The sequence below is a fragment of the Paramormyrops kingsleyae genome, chromosome 5 (genome assembly GCF_048594095.1).
Source record: "Paramormyrops kingsleyae isolate MSU_618 chromosome 5, PKINGS_0.4, whole genome shotgun sequence".
Taxonomy (NCBI): domain Eukaryota; kingdom Metazoa; phylum Chordata; class Actinopteri; order Osteoglossiformes; family Mormyridae; genus Paramormyrops; species Paramormyrops kingsleyae.
In genome coordinates this window covers 11,166,041-11,178,707 of record NC_132801.1, presented here as the reverse complement: position 1 = coordinate 11,178,707, position 12,667 = coordinate 11,166,041, and the positions used below count along the sequence as shown (strand labels likewise).

At 45.0% G+C, this 12,667-nt stretch overlaps 1 protein-coding gene across 1 annotated transcript in view; it reads right to left on the bottom strand.

The window, feature by feature from the left end:
* septin9b (septin 9b) overlaps positions 1 to 2,725 on the bottom strand; it is a 65,226-nt gene extending 62,501 nt beyond the window's left edge. The window contains exon 1 of the mRNA XM_023791861.2: positions 2,643 to 2,725. Coding sequence (XP_023647629.2) covers positions 2,643 to 2,664 — 22 coding nt within the window. The 5' untranslated portion in view covers positions 2,665 to 2,725. The remainder of the gene's footprint in view (positions 1 to 2,642) is intronic.
* Between the last annotated feature and the right edge of the window lie 9,942 nt (positions 2,726 to 12,667).

Below are 12,667 nucleotides of genomic sequence, written 5' to 3'. Positions count from 1 at the left end.
ATTTCAATCAAACTGGTCAATTGTGATAAATCTAGCGAGGGAGACCCCCCCCCCGGCCTGCAAATCTACTGAGGGGAGCCCCCCCCCACTCCAAGTCAGCAAAATGAAGGTCGTAAGTCTCTGACACTGTTATTTTAGGGTCGCGGGCTAAAAGGTTTGGGAATACATTCATAGTGCACTAAGGCATGGAAGACTCACCAGTGACGGCTTTATACTGCATTATTCTTCAGGATTAAACCATCCGGAGCCAGAACTACAAAAGTTCCTGGCCAAGATGGCCCAGGAACTCAGAACTCTGAACCACCTGAATTTCGGTGGGAAAGCACCAATGCTGTACCAACGCGGCAGAACTGGTGTTTCATTACCAGCTTAGATAAGAGCGCCTCCACCTGGCCCACAGATGCCACTTCAACATTCAGAAAATACAACAAAAAAAATGCTACAATTATAGGAGGCAAAATTCTTGTATTGTTTTGCCACAAAAATGTCAGCCGTCAGTTGTAATTATTTTAACATTAAGCAAGAATGTCAATTCAGCTGGAGAGGGAAAAAGGGAAAGTGTGCTGTAACAAACCACATCAAAAAACATTTGCATAAGCTGGCAGAATGTGAGCACAAACATCTGCTAGGCGGGAGAATGTGTAACAATGTGCACTTACCATACTGATCAGGCTTAAAATAAGCAATGAATTACTGTCACGGGGTGTTACAAAACGGGCATATGACCAAGACAAGTTCAAAGCCATCTATTTCAGCAACAAATGCATTTCAGGTTCCACAAATGGCAAAAAGTGAGGGTCACATGACCTTAAATGGGTCCTTGGATAATAAGAGGTGTTTGGTTTAAGATGCTTTTGTTCAGGACTGACTGAAATAATTAGTTACAACAAAAGGGAGAAATTATTTCAGCATTTTTTTTCTGAAACACAGGGCTCGCGATACAAAGGAACAAAAAATAAAAAAGACATAAAAATAAACCTCACAAAGAGAGCCAAGCAGTATGTAATGTGTGACGTATGTCAGGTAACATATTGGCCCGAGGCCTGGCTATTCATTAACAGGCGTGCTCACGAAGGCACTGGGCTATACCCTCTCAGAATGGGTATTATCAGCGCATTCCACACCCTGCTGATGATAAACATGCATGGGAGTCCAGACTAAGCCCAGCATGTGGAATGTGGACCTGGACTGGCTCAGTCTCAGTCGGCTTCCCCACCAGACACCTGGGTAACCCGACCTGGTTTGGCAGGGTGGGGTTCTGTTTTTTTCTTGGCGTTTCGGAATAGATTTTAGGGGCATGGGGGATAATAACCTCCCTGATCACACCTCCCTGTGAGTGCAGGTGCTTTTAGTACCAATGTTTGGCTGATGGGTTACTGATTGACCAGTGGAGAGGGGAGCCACTAGGGGGCACCATGCTAGGCAGAGAGCGAAGTCACTTGACATGACAGGACTGGACGGTGGGAGAAAACATTCATCACAACCGGGGGAGGATTCTACGTGGATCTGACAGAACCAACCATGGTTCCATGTCACCAGGACAACAAAGACGAAGATAAACCCGGAGGTATAAGCCAGCCCCCCCAAAGGCAGCATAGCTTGGCAACACATGCCCAAATTCAGGGTGCTTAACCCTGACGCATGCTCGCAGCTGTCAGGAAAACGACCCTCCAGACAAGCCTTTAGGGCAACAGCTGGGGCAACATCCATAGATCAGGCAACCACTAGGCATTTTGGGCTGTGGTTCGCTGAGATAGGGTGGGGTTTGCAGCTGCCGCGGATGCCCTCCATGCCAGGAAGCTGCTGGGTCCTGCTGGCCTTCTCTTGTGCTGCCCTGGTTTGGATCTCATGCCCACTCGTGCTCGATAGTGTCACTAACAAACAATAGCTAAACAATAGCACCCAGCCAAAAAAGCGGTAGCAATAACCTGGTTTAAAAAGGTTGCAATAACAATATCCTGTCACATGGCGGCGCAGCACTGCCTCCTATTTAAATGGGAGTTTATAGAATATTATGAATTTTCATACTGTGCGAGCTTCACGATTATCACCACTTTAAGGGCAATGCGATAATATACGGAGTGAAAACAGTACATCCAGGGAGGTCAACCATAAGTTAAATGACCCAGAACAAAACTGCACTTTGAAAGCGTAGCCTTTTGGTAAAATCGGCTGATCCACTGGACTTTCTGATGCCATACTAAATTACTATATTAAGATATTACAAAAGTGTAATAGGCTACATATAGGCCTACACGCATTCAGCTGTACCTATATTTCTGAAAAACACGTTTAGAGAAGAGTTCTGTCCGATACGCACAAACCGATCTGTTCGCATTTACATTAGACATTCAATTTAAATAACTTACAGTGTACAATGTTAAGAGCATTTAATAGGCAATAGTACTACATAGGCCACTTAACACCCAATACGGCACTAATTAGCATTCATAATGTAAAACGTGTTTGTGTGTATTTTGGGATGCCCACGGCGTACAAAGGGAAGTCAAAACTATACTTGCGAACTGCGGTTTGATCCGCCTGGTACTTAAAACAAGCAGATATAAATGAAACATTAGTTATTTTAACAACTGATTGAAAATAGCCCCCCCCCCCGCGTACGCTGTGAAATGTTTACCTACCTGACTGAGCTGATTTTTTCATTTCCTATACACGGACAAAGAAGCCGGAATGGCGATTCCGGATTATCCTCCGGGATTTGGGCTGTGATCAATGTCTGTACTTTCGGTGCTATTTTACTTGCTGGTACACCTGCCCTGTAAAGTTCCGCCACTCGCCGGCTTGAGTAGACGGGGTATGGGACGCCTATGGGCGATCACTGCGTTCTCCAAGGTTAGCTAACCCTGTGGGTGAGCACGTCCAGGATGTGCATATACATCTGGATTAGGTCAGGGAGAAACATTTTCTTCTTAAACGCTCTCATACAATTGTTTTAAGGGGGAAGTAAAATATAAGATGTTTACAGCCCAAGTTACTTGCTATTTAAATGACTCTTGTATGTAGTACGGATATTTCTAGCGTTTTTACTTAGAAAAATCATATGTCACTTGTGCATTCTGTTTTTAATTGTATTTAACTCGTCTTAGCTCTTTTCTTTTACTTTAGCCATGTTTAGTTGACTCTAGATAAGCGAGTGTGGGTAATACTATAGGCGACACATGCGATCGCCTAGGGCGCCATTTGATTAGGGCGCGCAAAAGAGCGAGTGGAAAAGGGGGCGCTCAGCAGAATCTCGCCTAGGGCGCCAGAATTTGCAGGGCTGGTCTGTTGCTTTTAACGCAACCTTTATTAGTGTGCTTCACACGTTTTACATTAACATGCGTCTATCCAGAAAACACTAAAGAAACACTAAAAGAAACACTAAAGAAATTGTAAGGGGGGTACTAGCATGCCATTCGTGTTTGTAGGGTTAGCAGGCCCGTCTGGGGCAGTGTTTGTAGAGCTGGGAGCTAAACTTACGTCTGGGGAGCGGTGCACAGGGGATAAAACGCGGCCTAAAATGTGTAACTTGTAAATACAGTCTTATTGGGACCATCTGTTTATACGGCAAATGTGCGTGCGCAAATAGACAGGGTATGCATGCCCCCACGGCACGCGACAGGGAAATGCGGATGGCGCGGTGCACGAGACGTCACAGAGTCGGCTCTGCGCTGGAGCGGCGTCGGGCTCCATCTTCTGGCGACGCGCTGCATTTGAGGGCGACGACACGGGAGAATGAGCGGGGCCCATTATGGTAGTCCTATGCCACAGTATAAGGCACACTTTGAAAAATATATTTGTGATATAAAATCTAATAACACGAAATATTAAAGCTATTTAAATTCTTTATGATCAATTATTATCATTAATAATAATTAATAACAAAGTCAATATAACTAAGACAGTGAGTAGCTGAGGATGCCGTGGAATAAAAGGAATATCTTAATGGTTCATATTTAACCAACTGGCGGTCTGCTGAGCAAAAGCGTTTCCGTTGGCTTCCCCGTAGTGCTCCGCTTGTCAGCATCCGTGTCCGGCTGCTCTGTTCCAGTTCGGCCAGCAGAGGTCAAAAGGGACCGGGTTTACTGGGTTTATCTGCGAAATAATCACTAGGCTAATGATACGCCGAATTTCCATCCATCCATCCATTTTCCAACCCACTTTATTCTATTGGGTCACGGGGGTCCGGAGCCTATCCCGGATGCAACGGGCACGAGGCAGGGAACAACCCTGGACGGGGGGCCAGCCTATCGCAGGGCACACTCACACATGCACACCTATGGGCAAGTTAGTAACTCCAATTAGCCTCAGCATGTCTTTGGACTGTGGGGGGAAACCGGAGTACCCGAAGGAAACCCCACGACACATGCAAACTCCACACACATGTATCCCAGGCAGAGACTCGAACCCGGGTCCCAGAGGTGTGAGGCAACAGTGCTAACCACTGCACCACCATTACGCCGAATTTATACAGATTAATTAATGAGCGTCACGATATGCATCTCATTAATATTTTAGGCATAGGCCTACTGCTAATCTGTTTAACAAACTGAGGGTGTTCAGATAAATGTTTACTCCCATCGTATAAAGCCATGGTGATTATTGCACACGCGCCATATGATCGCGACAGCCTTACCTGTGATTTACCTGTGATGAGGTGCATTTGAATTAGGATTCATGAGCAAGTACTTTGCATGTTAGTGTTTTCTATAGAGGAAGGTAAAACAGTGTTTCCCCAAATTAAAACATTACAATCCTACACACTGTTGCAAGACACCACGTAGCTCTTGTGAGATATTTACATAATGAATTGCACGCTACTTTGTATATCTTTGTATATCTGTATATAACTCTTTTTATTACCTGTGTCTTGTCTTGTCACTGTCTTTCTGTTGCACTGTAGAGTTCTGTCACTACAACAAATTCCTCGTATGTGTTAACATACCTGGCAATAAAGCTTATTCGGATTCTGATTCTGATTCTGATTCTGAAAAGCCTCCACGCTTTCCCAGTTACACCGCTGAAAATATCCGAATAATGAATCGCGTTGCGGTGATAACGTGACCCTTTGGAAGCGTAATGCAATCACTATAAAAAACAACAAAAAAAGAAACAGCCAAGCGAATTTTTAATGAATAGTGTATCTCGTTAATTCAGGAAAACAGTGATTTTTTTTCCTTTAGTTAATGCAATACTCTTCCATAGAAGCCAGCAATGTTACCTATAATGACAAAGTGTTAATAGATTTATTTAGCAGCGACAGCTAATGTTGCAAGGGGAACTTAGTTGAGCGTCCACGCAGCTTATCTTACACTGCATTACGGTATTTAAATTACATAAGAGGTGGTGTTCTCACATGTTATGTATGACGTTAGCTGATAACAACGTGAAGTCTCTTACTGTTAATTTAAATGCGTTACCAAACTCTAATATGTAATTTAGCAAAAGGTGTTAATGGTGTATTAAAGCATCTATTAATTTAATTCATCTAGCTCAGATATATAATTTTTATTATAGATGCTTTATTTTTAATGTCTTATTCTTGCCACAATTGTGTTATGAATACTTAAGAACCCTAAGACATTTATACATGTTATTTGTTTTATATATGGTACTGTATAATGAATCATTTACCATTAAAGAGTAACATTCATTTACAATAGAGCAGCCTTACTCTAATTGTTGACTTTCTGTCTCCAAATTCTCATTGCAGATGGATGCGAAGAAAGCACATAAAAGCAGTGCTTGAAAGTATTGTACTCATTCAACACCAGAGAAGTCAGTCTCTAGCACATGCAGCACAACTGTAAGCCTGGGAGGACACAATGCGATGCATCGTCAGACGCCTCCAATTCACTGGCTTACTGGCTTGGTTTACTTTCCCATAGCAGATAGAGAAAATCACTAAACAAATTACTTTTCATCAAAGTCTTTTAAATGAAACAAATAAACTTTCACTTGGTTCATAACCAAACAGGCTTCAACATTTAAACAAATGGATGACTCAGTTTTATTCCCCTAAAAGCCAAATGAGCCAGGAGCCATATTTTAGCTTCTCAAACACAGACACAAAAGAGAGCTTGTTTTTGCATGCAACAGCAGGGGCATGATAAAGGACACCTTCCTGTGGTCTGGAAGTGTCATGACCTGCTCGTACGATCCTCGTGTGTGCCACGCCCCCTCATTACCTATGCGTGTTACCCCGATTGTGATCACCTGTTACCTGTTATTTTCTGCTTGTCTTTTGTATTTAGTCCGTGTTCAAATCTGTTTCCCCAGGTCTGTCATTGACGTTGTTCTTTGTGAGCTCCCCTGTCTGCCTTGTTACCCAGAATAAATCCTGTTCACTCGTATTCACGGCTCTATTGCCTAATTGCCGGATCGCCCGGACTCACGATATAACAGGAAGCATACTGACCCCCCAAAACATTAATAATGCCACTAGTTGCTCCCTAAATAAATAATACAAAATAAATAAAACAAAATGATCCTCTATTCCACATTAATCAATCAGACTTTACCAATGCAAAAACGTTATGGTGATTTTTTGTTGACATTCAGGAACCAAGATATACCCGACCCATACCACAAAGAGAGTCTGGTTTCAGCACAGTTTCAGGTTGGCTCGGTACAGACCTTGCTGGGTTTGGAGAGCGACAGTGACACCCAGGATGGGCTGCAAGTTCTTCATGTGGCAAACCTTCACATGCATAATGAGCAATTTGAAGCCACCAATGCAACTAATTTTTGAACCACAAGAGGAAACCTGTGCAGATACAGGGAGAAGATGCAAAATTCTCAGAGGTAGGAACCAAACCCACAACCCTCAAAGTCTAAGATGATATTTATACAGTAGGCCCAGTATATACTGCGTGGAATGCTTTATACAGTATTTTCCAAAGCAGTACTATTCTGGTATCCTGTGGGAATGGGGAAGGATCCCATGATTAGATATGCTGACCAAGGCTAGGGGGTGGAGGTTAAATTTGCTGACAGGGTGGGGTGGTATTGTAAATTGTTAATGGCCTGAGTGACAAGACTAATTTCCCCCTTGATCATTGTTGTATGGGTGGTTCCCCACAATCAGCTTCACAGCGGCTCAGGAATTCAGTTGCTACCAATAAAATTGCACTGAGCAAAGGCTAGGGGGGTCTCCATTTTGCCATAGTCCCCATGATAAATTGTGAAAGGAAAAAAAAAAACCTTTATTTTACAATATTCAGAAAATCATCTCGCGCCCCAGACTTGCCTATTCCTGGAACGTCCATTGATTTCTTTCAGATTTATTGTGTTCACAGGGCAAACTGGCGTAGAAGCTGTATGGATGCTGCTACCTACTGCTTCTGCTTCAGTTTTGGGGTGATTTGTCTCATCATGACATCAAGTGTAGGTTTTCATTCATGTAACGTTTTCATGAAATGATAATAATATCCATTAAAGATCAAAAAGGTCAAGGGTCTCCTGCAGTCACCCTCCCCATTGCTGCCACTGAATAGTATTGCTTTCGTTTTGGCGCGACCTCTCCTAATTCGATCAGTTCCAGATATTCAAACATACAATGTGCCAGTAAAGTTTGAAAAAGATATGTCAAATACTTTTAGGCTTTGTTCTATTCAGCACACTTAAGGGCAAGCACGCTGAGATTCTACACACTGTGGTGACATATTTTGATGTACGACGCAGCGTACAAGTGTATGTAAAGAGCCCAAGTGCACAGGGATCTCTTGAAAACAATGGGACATGCTTGATATCTGAAGAGGTGAACAAGAGATACACTACAACCATGTTGTAATTTGTGTTAGTCTTGTTTTGGGGTTGTCCTGCATTGTAGCCGAGGCTATGCAAACATTTGTTATACAACTTTGAGTACTTAAATTGAAGCTTCTTTGGAGAAATGTTGGACTCTGATTAGCCGACAGACTTCCTTGAGTTCAGTGCCAACGTTAATCGTCATTGATGCAGTGCATTGTAGTCTATGTACTTAGCCAAAGACTACTTCCTTGTGGTATTTGCCAAAGTGTTGATAAAATGCATGTCAAGCACATTGCACTCATTTGAGGTACAGGATACCTTGAATACTTGCACTAAGTGCAGGAGCATGCATGACAAGTGTGGTTGTGTGTAAGCGTGGACTAATTGGGGTAAAGGGAACAAAGCTTTAGAGAGTTATTGTGTTCACAAGACCAAGTCACTTTGACGGATGCCCTTTCCCTCCTTTGTAGCCACTTAGCCCAGTTCCGTTTTGGGGTAATTTGTGTCAAAATGAAGTCAAGTGTAAATCTTGAGCTATATTATATACAGTAAACACTAGCCACAGACAAAAGATGGGTATATGGGGTTAGAATGTCAGGGTGGAGGACAATCAGGAGAATATCAATTGGATACAACTGGGGAGAACTAAGGGTTCAGGAGGTCCAGCAGTGACCTCTGGTGGCCATCCTGGAAATAGATGGGGCAGATCATGACAGTTCCCCAAGGCACGCACTCTGGGCATGGGGGTGGTACTTCCATGAATGGGACTAGACACCTGAGACCGGGGAACAGGGAAACCAGATACGGAACACAGGACACTGCACACCAGTGGCACAGCCTCTCCTGGGCTGAGCATAGGTGGCACAACCTCCCTGGGTTCAGACACCAGGCCAGACAAGATGCAAGGACCACATGGAACCTGAGGGAGAGGACACCAGAAATCAATGGAAAACGTAGACAAGATTAGGACAACTAAGGACAGGAAGGGGAGAATAGGGCCAGATGACACAGACAAGGAACAGGACAAGAGACACAGGACACAAGCAAAGCGGCATCTACTCCCACACCTTATCATTCTATTTCAAATCCGTAGCTGCCCACGTCTGAACACGGATGCTCACCTACAAAGCTAAAAATAGACCAGCACCCTCCTACCTAAAATACCTTATGAAACCTCGCACTGCGCCATGCTCTCTCTGATCCTTCAGCACTGCTTGACTGGTCCCACCATCTCTCAAGGCACAGTGACAACGTGCACCTAGACTATTCTCAGACTTAGCACCTATGTGATGGAATGATGTCCGAACAGTTGAGTCATTGGGTGCCTTCAAATGATGACTAAAAAGCTACCTCTTTAGAAAGTACTTAGATTAGCACTTCTAGAATTATACTCTTATTATTTAAAAAATGGATTACTTGCAGAGTTTTTTAGAGTGATGTGTGATGGTATCCTTAGCTAGGTTCTATTGAACAAGTATAAGAATTAGACCTCTAAGCACTTATGTAAGTTGCTCTGGCTAAGGGCATCTGCCAAATGCCGTAAATGTAGAAAACGTGGAGAGACAAACAGGGTCGACCATGACCCATGGAGCATGTGAGGAGACAGCAACCTGTGATGCCACAGCCAGGAGTTCAGGCACCTGAAGAGGGGAGAGGAGGTGCTGACAAGACCGGAAGGGCCAATGGGAAAGTGAGGGGCATTGAAGTGACATCAGGCAAGATTGCAGATGGCACCAATGAGATCTGAAGGTGAGGAGGGTGCCCAAAAGACAGCAGAGGCGGCAGCAGAAGGTGCCGAGAAGATAGCAAGGAGTGCTGACATAACTGCAAGTGGAGAGGAAGCTGGCAGGACAGTGGGTGATATGAAGCTTCCTGAGCAGGTACAGGTAATTCATTGGCTGGAGCTGGAGTGGGCAATGCAAGCTCTCTAGGGCTGGGCACAAACTGCAGGACTGCTGCGAGCTGAGCAGCGACTTCTCACTGCTGGAAAGAGGCGAGTAGGGCAGCATCTCACTGCCAGAAAGTGGCAGACCCTGGCTGCGAACTGCGGCAGATGGGTCAGAAGCTACCTGGGGAGCAGTGGCGGATGGATTGGTTGCTGGAGCTTCTACCTCTGCTTTATCTGGCATTTACTCCTAATCCCATTAGAGCTGTTCCCTGGAGGGGATGAAGACAAACACGTCAGGGTCCTCATCGTGACTGGCTCCTCGGCGTTAGACTCCAGGGGTAGAAATCCGGGCATGAGGTCCCCTAGGTCTTCCAACTCCACAATCCAACCACCTTACCACTACACCACGGAACTGGTCTAGATGCTTGCCAGGTAAGAGTCCCAGATACCATTGGAATCGCCGAGGTCACTGTTGCTTGATGAATCGAGAATCGTAGGTTACTTGCTGAGGAGTCGAACGAGCGAACGAGCGGGTGGGCAATCTGGGTGCAGAAACACAAGCGGAGCCCAGGATTCTATGGGGAAGTTACTCGGATGCTTGTGGAGAGCTATCATTCTGTCACATCTGAGAGAGCAGGAAGGTAGAAAGGAATCTCTAAGGCAGCCTTTTTAATGAGGTAAACCCTGAAGGGGATTTTATTAAAGGAACATACCTATTACAAAGGTCTGAATTCGGACCAAAGGGGAGTTCAGATGCCATAGGTAACAAAGACAGAACTGGGGAGCATACAGGTATACAGGTGAAGCACATGCATGCACTAAACACTAATCACCAACGAGAGACAGGTGTACGGGGTTAGCGTGTCAAGGCAGAGAACAATCAGGAGAACATCGACAAATGATACAACTAGGGAGAATTAGGAGGATTAAGGAGGGTTAGCAACAATCTCTGCTGGCCATACCGTGGAACAGACAGGACATCGTGACACATATACATTTAGTAAACTGTAATGAGTAACTATTGCTTGAAGTCACATAGTTTGGAGCCCCCAGAGCCCTGAAAAATTATTATTATTATTTTTTAATTGAGTACACAATATATTATCGAGGACACACAAGAAATTAGAAAAGGCAGTGGTCACCAACTCTGCTCCTGAAGATCTACCTTTATTATTTCCTTTGTGCAATACATGACCCCTTAATATTGTTCCCTGTCGCATAATGAACTGCATAAAGCACAATATACTGTACTTGATGTGGGTGTTTTAGAGTTATTAGAACAGTTATTACACCATTTGTGGTATGAATGGACACTCAGGGCATCTGACTGTAAGTGAATGCAAAGTGCACATGCGAACATTAAAAAAATTAATTCACCTGTAAAGAAATCTGGAATTGTATCGGGCGTGCAAAAATCATGACCCGCTTATTGAAGATAGTTCACAGACTTTGTAGTGCGCAGTTTAATGTGGAAACTGTTTTCTTCAACCGAACTCCACACACCAATCGTATCACTGCACATAAGATATTCCTGGGGTGCTAGTGCTGTCTTCTGTGCAGTGATACAATTTATGCATAGAGTTCAGTAGAAGGAAAAACACTCAGTGCCAAAAGAAGCACCCAGAAGTAATGGTCCGATTTGGATGTGATTTGGTACACATGCATACCAGAGATAGGTATGTAAATAATTTGATTTGCATGGAGCCGGTGTCACACATAGGGGGCGGGGCCGAGCAGGTGCAACGCCTCAGCCAAGGATTAGGTCTTCCTTAAAAGAGGAGCGCAGCCACCTTCCAATCGCGAAGTATTGAGCCGATGCAAAGAAGCCATACCGAGCGTTTTTCTGTCTTCCGCCCCCCTGCTCTCCCGTACCTTACCAGTTTGCCTTTCGTAGAAACCTTACCTTTTGTGCCTTCCCTCCTCAGTCCAGCTCCCGATCCTGGATCTCCTGCCCTGCTGAGCCCGGCACCCTCTGTCCTCCTCCCCTCGTGTGCTCCTGTCCCGTGTTTCTCCGTCGGACGGACCTTCTGGCTAACGACCCACGCATCCGCACCACGACCACGATCACCGCCTGCCGATTCCAAACCTGTCTGCCCAGTTGCCATCTCTCGAGAAGCTGACTTACCTCGCACAGCCGTTCCAGTCCCCCGGACGGCTGCGCTCTCCCTCCAGTGCTCTGTTCTTTGCTGCTTACCCTTGCTTACCTGTTGTCAGCTTCATTAAAGCACGGCTTGTCCTGCAGTACTGGATCCGTGTCTCTTTTGCCAGCTCGGTGTGACAGCTGGCACATATAGTCACCAGACACAGAGGATGCCTCGTAGATGCATTAGAGAGCATTACCAGCAGTTAACAGAGTTTGATAGGGGTGGCATTGTTGGTTTGCATGAGGCCGGGTGGTCGTATCGTGCAATTGCCTGGCATGTGGGGCATGAAGATGTCACAGTTGCTCAATATTAGAACCAATGGGCACGTGAGGACACCCACACACATCATGAAGGTTCTGGTTGGCCAAGATAGACCACACCAAGGGAGGATCATCGTATTGTGCGTCAAGCATTACAGAACCCCATGACATCTGTGCCTGCCATCTGGACAAAGGTTTTGGATTCTCTACAAAACCCTGTGTCATCCTGCACTGTCTTGAAGACTGGCATCAGCCGGACTACAGGTTCACCGTCCCATGCGTAGGCTGCTGTTAACACCAGCGCAGAGACGGCTGGTTTGGAGTGGGGCTGTAACTGGGAGGCATGGACTGATGAGTGGCATCGTACCATGTTCAGCGATGAATCTCTGTTCTACATTACCACAAATGACCATCATGTACGCGTATGCCAGTGCCAAGGAGAGAGGACCAAATCTACCAATGTTGTGGAGAGACACCGGCATTATTCCTAGCACCATGGTGTGAGGAGCAATAGAGTATGACTTCAGATCATCTCCGGTAGTTATTTGGAGGACCGTGACAGCATAGCGGTAGGTCAATGACATCCTGAGTCCACATGTCTTACTCTTCCTGAGACAGCACTC